This window comes from Silene latifolia, chromosome 10 (assembly GCF_048544455.1).
Source record: "Silene latifolia isolate original U9 population chromosome 10, ASM4854445v1, whole genome shotgun sequence".
NCBI classification, from domain to species: domain Eukaryota; kingdom Viridiplantae; phylum Streptophyta; class Magnoliopsida; order Caryophyllales; family Caryophyllaceae; genus Silene; species Silene latifolia.
The window spans coordinates 157122591-157139632 of NC_133535.1; the positions used below are offsets into that span (position 1 = coordinate 157122591).

Below are 17042 nucleotides of genomic sequence, written 5' to 3' on the forward strand. Positions count from 1 at the left end.
ATTTTAGCCGTTCGGAAGGTCGTGCGAACTCGTTTCTTTTTCTCCGTTTTTTTCAATCACGCGTCCGAGCTCATTTCAGGAATCAACCTGTTCGATTTCAGGAATCAACCTGTTCGATTTCAGAATCAACTTTGTTCGATTTCGACCTCAAATAACGAGCTTTAACACATTTTTCACGATAATCCGAGTTTGGCGAATCTTTGGTTTGTGGCACACCGGCACCCCCAAATGTCTTCCGTTGGTGCTCAAACTTTGCGTGGCCGCTTTATCTGTCACGAGGAACTTTCTATGTGATTTCCGGAGAATTTTATTCCGGGACCCCGGAATCCCGAAAACCGTGTATTATACACTTCATTTCGTACCGTTCGGAAGGTCGTCTGGAACTGTTTCTTTTTCTCCTGTTTTTCAATCACGCGTTCGAGGTCATTTCAGGAATCAACCTGTTCGATTTCAGGAATCAACCTGTTCGATTTCAGCCTCAAATAACGAGCTTTAACACATTTTTCACGATAATCCGAGTTTCGGCGAATGCTGGTTTGTGGCACACCGGCACCCCCAAATGTCTTCCGTTGGTGCTCAAACTTTGCGTGGCCGCTTTATCTGACCCGAGGAACTTTCTATGTGATTTCGGAGAATTTTATTCGGGACCCCGAATCCCGAAAAACCGTGTATTATACACTTCAATTTCAGCCGTTCGGAAGGTCGTACCGGAACCTGTTTCTTTTTCTCCCTGTTTTCAATCACGCGTCCGAGCTCATTTCAGGAATCAACCTGTTCGATTTCAGGAATCAACCTGTTCGATTTCAGCCTCAAATAACGAACTTTAACACATTTTTCACGATAATCCGAGTTTCGACGAATGCTGGTTTGTGGCACATCGGCACCCCCAAATGTCTTCCGTTGGTGCTTAAACTTTGGGTGGCCGCTTTATCTGACCCGAGTAACTTTCTATGTGATTTCCGGAGAATTTTATTTCGGGATCCCGGAATCCCGAAAAACCGTGTATTACACTTCAATTTTAGCCGTTCGGAAGGTCGTCATCGAACCTCTTTCTTTTTTTCTCCCTGTTTTTCAATCACGCGTCCGAGCTCATTTCAGAATCAACTTTGTTCGATTTCAGAATCAACCTGTTCGATTTCAGAATCAACCCGTTTGTTCGATTTCACCTCAAATAACGAGTTTTAACACGTTTTTCACGATAATCCGAGTTTCGGCGAATGCTGGTTTGTGGCACACCGGCACCCCCAAATGTCTTCCGTTGGTGCTCAAACTTTCCGTGGCCGCTTTATCTGTCACGAGGAACTTTCTATGTGATTTCCGGAGAATTTTATTCCGGGACCCCGGAATCCCGAAAAACCGTGTATTATACACTTCATTTCAAATAGTTCGGAAGGTCGTAACGGAACCTGTTTATTTTTCTCCCTGTTTTTCAATCACGCGTCCGAGCTCATTTCAGGAATCAACCTGTTCGATTTCAGGAATCAACTGTTCGATTTCGGCTGAAATAACGAACTTTAACACATTTTTCACGATAATCCGAGTTTCGACGAATCTTTGGTTTGTGGCACACCGGCACCCCCAATTGTCTTCCGTTGGTGCTCAAACTTTGCGTGGCCGCTTTATCGACCCGGGGAACTTTCTATGTTATTTCCGAGAATTTTATTCCAGACCGGAATCCCGAAAACCGTGTATTATACACTTCAATTTCGGCCGTTCGGAAGGTCGTGCGGAACTTTCTTTCTTTTTCTCCCTGTTTTTCAATCACGCGTCCGAGCTCATTTCAGAATCAACCTGTTCGATTTCAGGAATCAACCTGTTCGATTTCAGCCTCAAATAACGAGCTTTAACACATTTTTCACGATAATCCGAGTTTCGGCGAATGCTGGTTTGTGGCACACCGGCACCCCCAATTGTCTTCCGTTGGTGCTCAAACTTTGCGTGGCCGCTTTATCTGACCCGAGGAATTTTCTATGTGATTTCCGGTGAATTTTATTCCGGGACCCCGGAATCCCGAAAGACCGTGTATTATACACTTCAATTTCAGCCGTTCGGAAGGTCGTAACGGAACCTGTTTATTTTTCTCCCTGTTTTTCAATCACGCGTCCGAGCTCATTTCAGGAATCATCCTGTTCGATTTCAGAATCAACCTTGTTCGATTTCGGAATCAACTTTGTTCGATTTCGACCTCAAATAACGAGCTTTAACACATTTTTCACGATAATCCGAGTTTCGACGAATCTTTGGTTTGTGGCACACCGGCACCCCCAAATGTCTTCCGTTTGTGCTTAAACTTTGGGTGGCCGCTTTATCTGACCCGAGTAACTTTCTATGTGATTTCCGGAGAATTTTATTCCGGGACCCCGGAATCCCAAAAAACCGTGTATTATACACTTCAATTTTAGCCGTTCGGAAGGTCGTACCGGAACCTGTTTCTTTTTCTCCCTGTTTTTCAATCACGCGTCCGAGCTCATTTCAGGAATCAACCTGTTCGATTTCAGGAATCAACCTGTTCAATTTCAGGAATCAACCTATTCGATTTCAGCCTCAAATAACGAGCTTTAACACATTTTTCACGATAATCCGAGTTTCGGCGAATGCTGGTTTGTGGCACACCGGCACCTCCAAATGTCTTCCGTTGGTGCTCAAACTTTGCGTGGCCGCTTTATCTGTCACGAGGAACTTTCTATGTGATTTCCGGAGAATTTTATTCCGGGACCCCGGAATCCCGAAAAACCGTGTATTATACACTTCAATTTCAGCCGTTCGGAAGGTCGTACCGGAACCTGATTCTTTTTCTCCCTGTTTTTCAATCACGCGTCTGAGCTCATTTCAGGAATCAACCTGTTCGATTTCAGGAATCAACCTGTTCGATTTCAGCCTCAAATAACGAGCTTTAACACATTTTTCACGATAATCCGAGTTTCGGCGAATGCTGGTTTGTGGCACACCGGCACCCCCAATTGTCTTCCGTTGGTGCTCAAACTTTGCGTGGCCGCTTTATCTGACCCGAGGAACTTTCTATGTGATTTCCGGAGAATTTTATTCCGGGACCCCGGAATCCCGAAAGACCGTGTATTATACACTTCAATTTCAGCCGTTCGGAAGGTCGTACCGGAACCTGTTTATTTTTCTCCCTGTTTTTCAATCACGCGTCCGAGCTCATTAAAGGAATCAACCTGTTCGATTTCAGGAATCAACCTGTTCGATTTCAGCCTCAAATAACGAACTTTAACACATTTTTCACGATAATCCGAGTTTCGGCGAATGCTGGTTTGTGGCACACCGGCACCCCCAATTGTCTTCCGTTGGTGCTCAAATTTGCGTGGCCGTTTTATCTGACCCGGGGAACTTTCTATGTTATTTCCGGAGAATTTTATTCCAGGACCCCGGAATCCCGAAAAACCGTGTATTATACACTTCAATTTCAGCCGTTCGGAAGGTCGTACCGGAACCTGTTTCTTTTTCTCCCTGTTTTTCAATCACGCGTCCGAGATCATTTCAGGAATCAACCTGTTCGATTTCAGGAATCAACCTGTTCGATTTCAGCCTCAAATAACGAACTTTAACACATTTTTCACGATAATCCGAGTTTCGACAAATGCTGGTTTGTGGCACATCGGCACCCCCAAATGTCTTCCGTTGGTGCTTAAACTTTGGGTGGCCGCTTTATCTGACCCGAGTAACTTTCTATGTGTTTTCCGGAGAATTTTATTTCGGGATCCCGGAATCCCGAAAAACCGTGTATTACACTTCAATTTTAGCCGTTCGGAAGGTCGTACCGGAACCTGTTTCTTTTTCTCCCTGTTTTTCAATCACGCGTCCGAGCTCATTTCAGGAATCAACCTGTTCGATTTCAGGAATCAACCTGTTCGATTTCAGGAATCAACCTGTTCGATTTCAGCCTCAAATAAAGAGTTTTAACACGTTTTTCACGATAATCCGAGTTTCGGCGAATGCTGGTTTGTGGCACACCGGCACCCCCAAATGTCTTCCGTTGGTGCTCAAACTTTGCGTGGCCGCTTTATCTGTCACGAGGAACTTTCTATGTGATTTCCGGAGAATTTTATTCCGGACCCCTGAATCCCGAAAAACCGTGTATTATACACTTCAATTTCAAATAGTTCGGAAGGTCGTGCGGAACCTGTTTCTTTTTCTCCCTGTTTTTCAATCACGCGTCCGAGCTCATTTCAGGAATCAACCTGTTCGATTTCAGGAATCAACCTGTTCGATTTCAGCCTCAAATAACGAGCTTTAACACATTTTTCACGATAATCCGAGTTTCGGCGAATGCTGGTTTGTGGCACACCGGCACCCCCAAATGTCTTCCGTTGGTGCTCAAACTTTGCGTGGCCGCTTTATCTGACCCGAGGAACTTTCTATGTGATTTCCGGAGAATTTTGTTCCGGGACCGGAATCCCGAAAAACCGTGTATTATACACTTCAATTTCAGCCGTTCGGAAGGTCGTAACGGAACCTGTTTATTTTTCTCCCTGTTTTTCAATCACGCGTCCGAGCTCATTTCAGGAATCAACCTGTTCGATTTCAGGAATTAACCTGTTCGATTTCAGCCTCAAAGAACGAACTTTAACACATTTTTCACGATAATCCGAGTTTCGGCGAATGCTGGTTTGTGGCACACCGGCACCCCCAATTGTCTTCCGTTGGTGCTCAAACTTTGCGTGGCCGCTTTATCTGACCCGGGGAACTTTCTATGTTATTTCCGGAGAATTTTATTCCAGGACCCCGGAATCCCGAAAAACCGTGTATTATACACTTCAATTTCAGCCGTTCGGAAGGTCGTACCGGAACCTGTTTCTTTTTCTCCCTGTTTTTCAATCACGCGTCCGAGCTCATTTCAGGAATCAACCTGTTCGATTTCAGGAATCAACCTGTTCGATTTCAGCCTCAAATAACGAGCTTTAACACATTTTTCACGATAATCCGAGTTTCGACGAATGCTGGTTTGTGGCACACCGGCACCCCCAAATGTCTTCCGTTGGTGCTTAAACTTTGGGTGGCCGCTTTATCTGACCCGAGTAACTTTCTATGTGATTTCCGGAGAATTTTATTTCGGGATTCCGGAATCCCGAAAAACCGTGTATTACACTTCAATTTTAGCCGTTCGGAAGGTCGTCTTTAACCTCGTTTCTTTTTCTCCCTGTTTTTCAATCACGCGTCCGAGCTCATTTCAGGAATCAACCTGTTCGATTTCAGGAATCAACCTGTTCGATTTCAGGAATCAACCTGTTCGATTTCAGGAATCAACCTGTTCGATTTCAGCCTCAAATAACGAGCTTTAACACATTTTTCACGATAATCCGAGTTTCGGCGAATGCTGGTTTGTGGCACACCGGCACCCCCAAATGTCTTCCGTTGGTGCTCAAACTTTGCGTGGCCGCTTTATCTCACACGAGGAACTTTCTATGTGATTTCCGGAGAATTTTATTCCGGGACCCCGAATCCCGAAAAACCGTGTATTATACACTTCAATTTCGGTAGTTCGGAAGGTCGTGCGGAACCTCGTTTCTTTTTCTCCTGTTTTTCAATCACGCGTCTGAGCTCATTTCAGAATCAACCTGTTCGATTTCGGAATCAACTTTGTTCGATTTCACCTCAAATAACGAGCTTTAACACATTTTTCACGATAATCAGAGTTTCGGCGAATCTTTGGTTTGTGGCACACCGGCACCCCAATTGTCTTCCGTTGGTGCTCAAACTTTGCGTGGCCGCTTTATCTGACCCGAGGAACTTTCTATGTGATTTCCGGAGAATTTTATTCCGGGACCCCGGAATCCCGAAAAACCGTGTATTATACACTTCAATTTCAGCCGTTCGGAAGGTCGTACCGGAACCTGTTTCTTTTTCTCCCTGTTTTTCAATCACGCGTCCGAGCTCATTTCAGGAATCAACCTGTTCGATTTCAGGAATTAACTGTTCGATTTCACCTCAAAGAACGAACTTTAACACATTTTCACGATAATCAGAGTTTCGGCGAATCTTTGGTTTGTGGCACACCGGCACCCCCAATTGTCTTCCGTTGGTGCTCAAACTTTGCGTGGCGCTTTATCGACCGGGGAACTTTCTATGTTATTTCCGGAGAATTTTATTCCAGACCCTGGAATCCCGAAAAACCGTGTATTATACACTTCAATTTCACCGTTCGGAAGGTCGTGCGGAACCTGTTTCTTTTTCTTCCCGTTTTTCAATCACGCGTCCGAGCTCATTTCAGGAATCAACCTGTTCGATTTCAGGAATCAACTTGTTCGATTTCAGCCTCAAATAACGAGCTTTAACACATTTTTCACGATAATCCGAGTTTCGACGAATGCTGGTTTGTGGCACACCGGCACCCCCAAATGTCTTCCGTTGGTGCTTAAACTTTGGGTGGCCGCTTTATCTGACCCGAGTAACTTTCTATGTGATTTCCGGAGAATTTTATTTCGGGATCCCGGAATCCCGAAAAACCGTGTATTACACTTCAATTTTAGCCGTTCGGAAGGTCGTACCGGAACCTGTTTCTTTTTCTCCCTGTTTTTCAATCACGCGTCCGAGCTCATTTCAGGAATCAACCTGTTCGATTTCAGGAATCAACCTGTTCGATTTCGGAATCAACTTTGTTCGATTTCGGAATCAACTTTGTTCGATTTCAGCCTCAAATAACGAGCTTTAACACATTTTTCACGATAATCCGAGTTTCGGCGAATGCTGGTTTGTGGCACACCGGCACCCCCAAATGTCTTCCGTTGGTGCTCAAACTTTGCGTGGCCGCTTTATCTGTCACGAGGAACTTTCTATGTGATTTCCGGAGAATTTTATTCCGGGACCCCGGAATCCCGAAAAACCGTGTATTATACACTTCAATTTCAGCCGTTCGGAAGGTCGTACCGGAACCTGTTTCTTTTTCTCCCTGTTTTTCAATCACGCGTCCGAGCTCATTTCAGGAATCAACCTGTTCGATTTCAGGAATCAACCTGTTCGATTTCAGCCTCAAATAACGAGCTTTAACACATTTTTCACGATAATCCGAGTTTCGGCGAATGCTGGTTTGTGGCACACCGGCACCCCCAAATGTCTTCCGTTGGTGCTCAAACTTTGCGTGGCCGCTTTATCTGACCCGAGGAACTTTCTATGTGATTTCCGGAGAATTTTATTCCGGGACCCCGGAATCCCGAAAAACCGTGTATTATACACTTCAATTTCAGCCGTTCGGAAGGTCGTACCCGAACCTGTTTCTTTTTCTCCCTGTTTTTCAATCACGCGTCCGAGCTCATTTCAGGAATCAACCTGTTCGATTTCGGAATCAACTTGTTCGATTTCAGCCTCAAATAACGAGCTTTAACACATTTTTCACGATAATCCGAGTTTCGGCGAATGCTGGTTTGTGGCACACCGGCACCCCAAATGTCTTCCGTTGGTGCTTAAACTTTGCGTGGCCGCTTTATCTGACCCGAGTAACTTTCTATGTGATTTCCGGAGAATTTTATTTCGGGATCCCGGAATCCCGAAAAGCCGTGTATTACACTTCAATTTTAGCCGTTCGGAAGGTCGTACCGGAATCTGTTTCTTTTTCTCCCTGTTTTTCAATCACGCGTCCGAGCTCATTTCAGGAATCAACCTGTTCGATTTCAGGAATCAACCTGTTCGATTTCAGCCTCAAATAACGAGCTTTAACACATTTTTCACGATAATTTTAGGGTAGTGATAAATACGCGGGTAATATGTACTAATCCACGGACATTTGCTCTTACATACAAATGTGGGGGCCACTCTCTCTAGGCAAAATTCCTGTTTCTTGGTTGTTTTAACCAGTGGATTTAGGGCCACCCTAATTTTATCACCACCTATACTATTGACTAAACATTATACTATTAATTAAATGTGATGTTGTCTAATAAGCTCTTTATACAGCAACAATCATAACAAAATTCATAAAACAGTTTAAAAATATTTAGAAAGTGATAATATTGATTTGTATTTTCTATATATATATATATATATATATGGTGAAAATTTTATAGCTTAATTTTTTTTTTTGTATATATTATGAATATATATTATGTATAATATATAATATATTATTGTATAACTAAATTTAAGTGCCAAAATAGATACTGAACATCACTGAGAGGCAAAGTTGCTATTTCGCGCAACGATTTTACTTTATGTGTTGACTGAAGACTAAGTAGAGGTTTTTTTATTCCACTTTATATCACTGAGACTCATCACAAAAAATTTATGCCTTTCTAGAATGTAAATATACCTTTTTTTTTTTTTTTCATTTTCAGTTTTCGGTTCCTGAGACACATTTCTTAACTGTAATTGAACAATGCTAGTCACTGCTAAAGCGCTAGCTCCCGCCTTTTCAGCAATGAAAATAAAGACCTTTTTATCGATAGTTCTTAGATTTTTTATTGTTAATAATATCGTTCTGTCTCCGTTTTGTGTCACACTAACCCCTTTCAATATCTAGGGTAATTCAACATTTTCGACTAAAACTGATGTATCAATCATCTTAGGCTCTTCATTTCTTCGAGGCTTTTGCTCTTTACCCCATAGGAAGAGGTACATTCCCACGATCACCAGAACTGCCCCTATTACGCTGTGTATACGGAAGAAAATTTACGTCATATTAAATAGTAATCTAGAAAAATCTAGACAAAATATCTAAAACATGTAAATGTAATATGGTCGAAAAATTATCTTGATTTATGAACAAATAACTATAGGCTAGAAAAATCTGGAGGAAGTAAGTAAAAAAATGTAGCCAGGTTATTGGCCATGATAAGATTTATACTTGCACCATAGATTGCTGTCCAGAGATTTATGTTGAAACCAATTTCCCGTTCTCTTGTACGACTGAATTCTGCTGAATGTTCAAGCAGAGGGTGGCTAATGTTCGGTATAGTCAATCCCTTGTAAAACGCCATAAGCATGACGCCACCAAGGGAAATCAGTGTTCCGAGAACATTTACAAGTCCTGTAGGCTTTCTCAGGGCAACAGTCTCGAACCTGTATGCATTTACTGTCCTTCATGAAAACTTGTCAAACACACAACCTCGTGCACAGTTGCGGAGCCAGGATTTGAGGTTAGGGAGGGCGAAAAATTCCAGTGGGAGCAAATAAGTAATGCCATAATATAAACTCGAAAAAAATTCGAAAACATTTTCATTTTCCAGCGGGGGCGACCGTGTGACACCCCTCGATAGGGCATCAAAAGAGAACTAATAAATTTAAGCGGAAAATACGAGATTTTTAAAACCTTTAAAAGTTTAAAGTGCGAAATCCATCATAAGTGATCAAACGGAAATGAAAAGTATGATAATTAAGTTTTACAATTAAAAACAAAGTGCGTTGGGGAAAAGACATCCCACGAATAAGCACAAGTCTAAAGATAGGTGAGTCTAAGAAAACGATAACTAAAGTCCAAGGGTCAACGTTCTCGCTTGCTCACACGTCTTCCTCATATAATCTGCATCACAAACCTGTCATTCATGTAAACATGAACGCCACAGTCAGTGGGGAGTAACTCAGGGTTTTCCCAGCCACAATATGTCAAAATACAAGTAAGCAAAAACTTAATTAAACATATTGATCATACATCATACTTGAATAATAATGAACAAGGGGATATAAACGATAATCAGAATGAGATAGGCATATTACATTCATAATGACCGAGGCATATTACATTCATAATGAGATAGGCATATTACATTATATTAAATATGCATTCTGAAAATTTGTGTAGATGCTTTATCTGACCCGAGAAACCATACGTATGATTTACGGACATTTTTGTCCCGGGACCTTGAAATCCCGAAAATCGTGTATTATACACTTAAATTTGAGCGTTCGGGAGGTCGTACCGGGTCATGTTTCTTTTTCAACCTGTTTTCTTCCACGTGTCTAGGCTCGCTTCATGATTTACCGTATTCGATTTTCAGCCCTAAATAAGAAGTATTCGTCAGTTTTTAAGGAGTAACCGATTTTCGTTCGAGGCTCATTTATCGCGTATCGGCACCCTCAAATGTCCTCTGTTGCTTCTCAAAATTTACATAGATGCTTTATCTGACCCGAGAAACCATTCGTATGATTTACAGACATTTTTTTTCCGGGACTCTGAAATCTCGAAAACCGTGTATTATACACTTAAATTTGAGCCGTTCGGGAGGTCATACCGGGTCATGTATCTTTTCCATCCCGTTTTTCTACCACGTGTCTGGGATCGCTTCATGATTTACCGTATTCGATTTTCGGTCCTAAATAAGAAGTATTCGTCGGTTTTTAAGGAGTAAGCGATTTTCGTTCAACGGTCATTTATCGCGTACCGGCACTCTCAAATGTCCTCTGTTCCTTCTCAAAATTTGTGTAGATGCTTTATCTGACCTGAGAAACCATACGTATGCTTTAGCTCGTGTCTGTTCATGTTTCTTTTCTTACCAATTTTTCTACCGCGAGTTTAGGGTCGTTTCATTAGTTATCGTATTCGATTTTCAGCCCTAAATAAGAAGTATTTATTTATTTTTATGGAGTTCCTGATTTTCGTCCAAGACTCGTTTATCATGTACTGGCATCCTCAAATATCCTCTATTGTTTCTCAAGATTTATGTAGCTGCTTTAACTTTCCCAAGGAAACGTTCCAATGATTTACAAACATTTTTGTTCTGATACCCCGAAATCCCGAAAACCGTGTATTATCCACTTAAAATTTGAGCCGTTTGGGAGGTCGTACCGAATCATGTTTGTTTTTCTATCAGTTTTTCTACCACGTGTTTAGGGTCGCTTCATGAGTTACCGTATTCGATTTTCGGTCCTAAATAGAAAGTATTCATCTATTTTTAAGTAGTACTTGATTTTCGTACGAGACTCGTTTGTCGCGTACTGACATCCTCAAATGTCTTCTGTTGCTTCACAAAATTTTTGTGGATGCTTTATCTGACCCGATAAACCATCCGTATGATTTATGAACATTTTTGTTCCGTTACTCTGAAATCCCGAAAACCGTTAATTATACACTTAAATTTGAGCCGTTTGGAAGGTCGTACCGGGTCATGTTTATTTTCATACTCGTTTTTCTACCACGTTTCTGGGGTCACTTCGTTAGTTACCGTATTCGATTTTCAACCCTAAATAAGAAGTGTTCATCTATTTTTAAGGAGTATATGACTTCCGTCCGAGACTTGTTTATCGCGTACAGGCACCCTCAAGTGTCCTCTGTTGCTTCTCAAAATTTGTGTGGCCGCTTTATTTTACACGAGGAACCGGCCGTAGGATTTACAGACATTTTTGTTTCGGGAACCTGAAATCCCGAAAACCGTGTATTACACTTAAATTTGAGTCGTTTGGGAGGTCGTACCGGGTCATGTTTACTTTCCTACCAGGTTTTCTGCCACGTGATTGAGGTAGCTTCATGAGTTACTGTATTCGATTTTCAGCCCTAAATAAGAAATATTCATCTAGATGCATAGGCAATTTATTTGAAAGTTGAAAAAACTCCTTTATTTGCTAATTAATCAACAACCGTGTTAGCTTCTCTAAATGTATGTTCCAGCTTGATCTTCCAATGGCTTCCTCGTATCAACTCTTTGCACCGTTTGACAATAAACTTGAGTTTATTGCTCACCAGTTGATCTCCATTAATAAGACCAACATAAGGAGAATTGTCCATATGAACAATTAACTTCGTTATACGGAGAGCTTTTGTTCTGTCTAACCCAACGAGTAAGGCAAGAAGTTATGCTTTCATGGACGAGCAAGAACCACAAGAGAAATAATAAGCTGTAATAAAATTATCAGTCTCATTCCCGAATATACCTCCGCCTCTAGCAGGACCCGAGTTACATTTAGAAGCTCCATCCGTACTTAAAAGTATTCAACCATAGGGTGGAGGGAGCCAACGGACAAAGAGCTCTATACTCGGGTGCCTCCACAGTGGAATGAAGATGTTGTGTCTCTCGAATGTGTGTTTAGTAGTCTCGAACTGTTGATATAAAAAGACACGTGGCTCTAGCGGGTTCTCGTTATCCCTCCCAAACACAACATTATTCCGCCATCTCCAAATCCACCAACAAGTGACAACAAAAATAAATAGGTCAGATATCAACAGAAGTATCCACGTCATTACTCGCATTCTTGACTAACCACTCGGGAAACTGTGTATTAAAGAAGAAGTTATTAGACGGATTGTTGCCCACCAAATTCCAAACATATTTAGAGCATGTTTGGCCTAACTTGTAAAAAATGAGTTTTTGTTTTTCAAGCTTAATTTTTTAAAAGTGTTTTTCAAAAGCAGAAGCAACAAATTGCTGCTTCTATTTCTATTTTCTATGGGCAAAATGAATGAAGCAACAACACTATAAATACACAAATACAATTCTATGTATATGAACGATTATAATGGAAATTATTAGAATCAAATAAAAATGATGGGTTCTTTTAATGATAATTTTATTAATGGATTTTTCAATTGTAATTTTATCACTGGTGTTATTTCCCCAGATATCTCTCTGGGTACTTTCTATTTTTTTGTTTTCCAATTTTATTCATGTTTATTTGATTGAATCTATGCATGTGTTGTTTAATTGATTGAATTTGTATTAATACTAGTATTGGTGCCCGGCTTCGCCCGGGCTACCTCTACTTACCATTAAATTTTTTTTTCATTAAATAAAATTATTTAAAATTGCATAACCCATAAATTTATCATTAATATATTTTTCTATGACATATTCTAAAATTACGATAAAATAAATTTTGAGACAAATTCACTACTCCCGCTATTAATATTTTACTCGTATTAATGAAATAATAGTAATAAAATTTCACTACTTGCCCGTATCATTGTTACTCTCACGACTCCCGCCGTAATTATTGTTATTGTCACTACTGCCGCATTAATATTGATAATTTCACTACTCCCGCCGTAATTATTGTTACTTTCACTATTGCCGCATTAATATTGATTATTTCACTACTCCTGTTGTTGTTTCTACCACTTTCACTAATCTCACTGATAATATTGTTACTTTTACTATTCAAAAGAGTGATTATTATCATATAACTATATCCAATGTTACTACAATTCTTTTATTTACTGACGAAATTATAAAATTGCATAGATTTTAAATTTAATATATAATTTTATGATGATACTAATTAATATCATAAGTATGCATGTTTATACTAATTAATTATTTTATTTTAAGGAAATTGACCATCTTCTATAAATATTTAGGAAAATTACCAAACATGTTTTTTCTTTTAGTCTCCTTGAAATTGACCTTTTTAATTAATTATTTTATTTTAAGGAAATTGATCATCTTAATTAATTAATTTATTTTAAGGAAATTGACCATGTTTTAGTCTCTTACAAATGTTTAGGAAAATTACCAAGTTTCTATATAATTTAATTTTAACCCAAACTATATAATATTTGCATTGAGATCCCTTAATCGAGTTCATCACACGGTGCTAGTGATTTAAAACTATATAGTATAATTAATTTGTATAACTTTCTTTAATTACATTGAAATCCCTTGGTTTCTAGATTTAATAGATAGTATTGATTGATTGATTGATATTAATATTAATATATGATTGTTTTTTGAATAAAAGTCTATTTTTTTGTAATAATAATTACAGTTTTCTTGATCGTTTGATTATTACTCCCCGTCCCAATCATTTGTTTGCCCTTTTGTTCTTCTTTTAACAAAGGTAAACATATAAGCGAGACGAAGGTAGTATTATGTCCTTCATGGAATTGACCTTGCATTAGAGCGTCGATTACGGTTTTGTAAAGTTCGTAGTTAAGACCATTAATGATCTTAGCGGTGATGTCCTCGGCATCGACAAGTTTCCCTAATTGAGCGAGTTGATCGGTACATGACTTTATCGATTGAATATACTCCAATATTGTGCTATCGTCCAGGGATATGCTATTAAGACGGTCCTTAATTTGCAGTATGTGACCGCGTCAAGGATTGGCGTAGGTGTTGGCAAGAAATTTCATGCAACTCAATATTACTGTACAAATTATACACAATTGCAAATTGCCCTGAATTGCTGACCATTGCTGTCAACATTTTTTATTTTATTTTTTTCCGTATACTAATCGGTTTCAGATCAGACCCGTTTCATTCCTTGGATCTGTCTTCTTTGACTAAGGATCAATCATCTTTTTATTCTGTTCGTTTCCATATGAAGTAGCTTCTGTCCCTGGTTTCGATGTCTTAGACTCTTCGCTGTCAAAGTAAAGCTCTGAAAGTTCTGCCGTGTTTGTTTGAGGCTTCTGTTCTTCTTTACCCCACAAGAAGAGGTACATGCCAACGATCACGACCACCGCCCCTATTATGCTGTTTATACGAGATATTTAGTTAATTAGTTTCAGCATTTTCCGACATTTTTTGTTGTATGTAGAGCTGGCTATTAGCACGGCCTAACCAGACCCGGACACGGCCCACCTTGGTCCGTTATTTTATGCAACTTGTCCTCGCCCGACCGACCTTGGCCCGGGTCCTAAAATTCCAGCCCGGCCCGCCTTTGGCCCGCCATTTTAGCAAAAATAAAATAAAAAAAGTGGTAAGGTCCGTCAGCCCGCCCCGCCCCTGGCCCCCGGGCCCTGGTCCGGGTCAAGCATATCTCAGCCCGGCCTGACCCGACCAAGCCATCCCCTCCCCCTAGCCTGGTCCGGGTCTAACTAGGAGAGCCTGACCCGCCCCTGGCCAGCCCGGCCCGGGACTAGCCCGGCCCGGGTACAGGTCTAGTTGCATGCATGTAAATGAAAAATAAATCTGGTTTAGAAAGGTACCTGCCAATGTAAAGCTTTTCGGCTAGGACGAAATACGATATAATGGCAACAAGTATCGTCGAGAGGGGACTAAACATGGTCACAAACACTGGTCCTTTAGCTTTATTACACCATAACTGAATGAAGATTATCAAGCCTGAGCCAACAACACCCTGCAATTATTTTTGAGATTAATTGCGATTCACCGAAATTTTTCAATGAAAATGTACTGATAATAATTTATACTTACACCATAAATCGCGGTCCAGAGGTCTATATTGAACCCAATAGCCCATACTCCCGGTTTGCGCACTGTAATTGCCGTGAACACGGCTGACTGTACTGCCCCAACTGCACTTATCCATGTCGTCAACGACAATTGTGCAGGATACCTTTTTTGGGTGTATGCCTGTATTATGTCAAATTTTCGGGTTTAGTAGATAGATTTCAGTAAAACCGATCTGATCCGACCTATAAACGGATTGAACCTTGATAGAACTAGAGCTGGCCTTCAGCATCGGCTGACGTGGCCCGGCCAAGGCCCGTTATTTTATGCAGCTTGGCCCGGGTCCTAAAATTCCAGGCCGGCCGGCCCTTGGACCACCAGTTTAGCAAAAATTCAAAAATAAATAAATTGGTAAGGCCCATCCTTGGCCCGCCTCAGGCACTGGCCCGGCCAAGCGTATCCCAGCCCAACCAAGCCCTCCACCCCGGTCTGGCCCGGATCTGACCAGGAGAGCCCGGCCCGTCCCCGGCCCGGTCCTAGTACAGGTCTAGATAGAACCAATATTAATTGGATCTGAAATAACCCTTTTGCCACCTCTAGACTATCTATGTAGTTAATGTCTCGTAGATCGATCGTCTAACCTGCATGATATAGAAGAGGGGCCATGATATGCAGCTAGCAATAGTCAAGACAGAACCTTTCAACCAGTTTTCCTGTATGATTGCATTCTGGTGAATATCTAGCAGAGGATGAGAAATGTTTCGAATAATCGATCCCTTGTAAAATGTCATGACCATTACACCTCCCAATGAAATTAATGTTCCCATAACTTTTGCTATTCCTTTTGGATTCTTCATGTCAACAATCTCCAACCTATTAGTGACATAACCAGGATTTGAAGTCAGCGGAGCGAACGAATAAGAGTATAAGTGAGGTATACTTTCATAGCCTATTAGCGGCATAACCAGAATTTGAAGTCAGCGGGAGCGAACGAATAATAGTATAGGTGAGGTATACTTTCATAACCTATTAGTGGCATAATCAGGATTTGAAGTCAACGGGAGCTAACGAATAATAGTATATGTGACTTATGACTAGGTGAGGTATACTTTCATAACCTATTAGCTAGTGGCATAATATAACCAGGATTTGAAGTCAGTAGGAGCGAATGAATAATAATATAATAGTATAGGTGAGGTATACTTTCATAACCTATTACTCTATTAGCTAGTGGCATAACCATGATTTGAAGTCAGCGGGAGCGAACGAATAATAGTATAATAGTATAGATTAGGTATACTTTCATAACCTATTAGCTAGTGGCATAACCAGGATTTGAAGTTAGCGGGAGCGAACGAATAATAGTATAGGTGAGGTATACTTTCATACTTTGTACCTGAGTAATAGTGCAATGACAAAAGTCAAGGAAGCTATTGAATTGAGCATTGCTGTAACAAAGGTAGGTGAAGTATACTTTAAGCTTGCAAAGAACATGTTTAGTGCCAATCCAACCCTGTCAGTCAAAGCGGCGTTTGTTATGTAACACGCTACATGCAGTTAAAGTGAAGTGTCGAAGTTACTGAATTATAACCTTACCCTAGGAGAGAAAGTACAAAGATTTCAGCCAACATAGTTGCTGTAAGCTTCGGTCTCACTTTCCTACATCGATCAACAAGTATAACATAATGTATTCATGACCTGGTTCCAAATCACGTCAGATGTCAAAATACTTGACATACGTACCTTTCAAGAACGTAAGCGAAAGGGAACATGACCAAAGCGCCAACGATTTGACGATATGTGATATAAACATGGGGATTCATACCATGTTTGAAGGATGCTTCTGTAGTTAAGTACAATATAGTGTAACCTAGTTGTGCTAAAATCATCAAAATATGTGGTTTAAACCTTTGAAAAATTCCCATTTTCTTGATTTATTACCACTTCTACAATTATCTAATTTAAATGCAAATAAAGGCAGAATTATTTGCATTCTTTATTTTCGATAAAGTCGATAAGTTGATTAATTAA

General features: G+C 40.5%; 1 protein-coding gene across 1 annotated transcript; it reads right to left on the reverse strand.

Moving 5' to 3' along the window:
* Positions 1 to 14021: 14021 nt before the first annotated feature.
* On the reverse strand, positions 14022 to 16666 carry LOC141609424 (WAT1-related protein At5g07050-like). The gene is made up of 6 exons (XM_074428473.1): positions 16608 to 16666; positions 16408 to 16524; positions 15653 to 15884; positions 15036 to 15194; positions 14807 to 14958; positions 14022 to 14351 (listed from the first exon to the last, which is right to left on the reverse strand). The coding sequence occupies exons 1-6, from the start codon at positions 16640 to 16642 to the stop codon at positions 14159 to 14161; spliced, it is 888 nt and encodes a 295-aa protein (XP_074284574.1). The 5' UTR covers positions 16643 to 16666; the 3' UTR covers positions 14022 to 14158.
* Between the last annotated feature and the right edge of the window lie 376 nt (positions 16667 to 17042).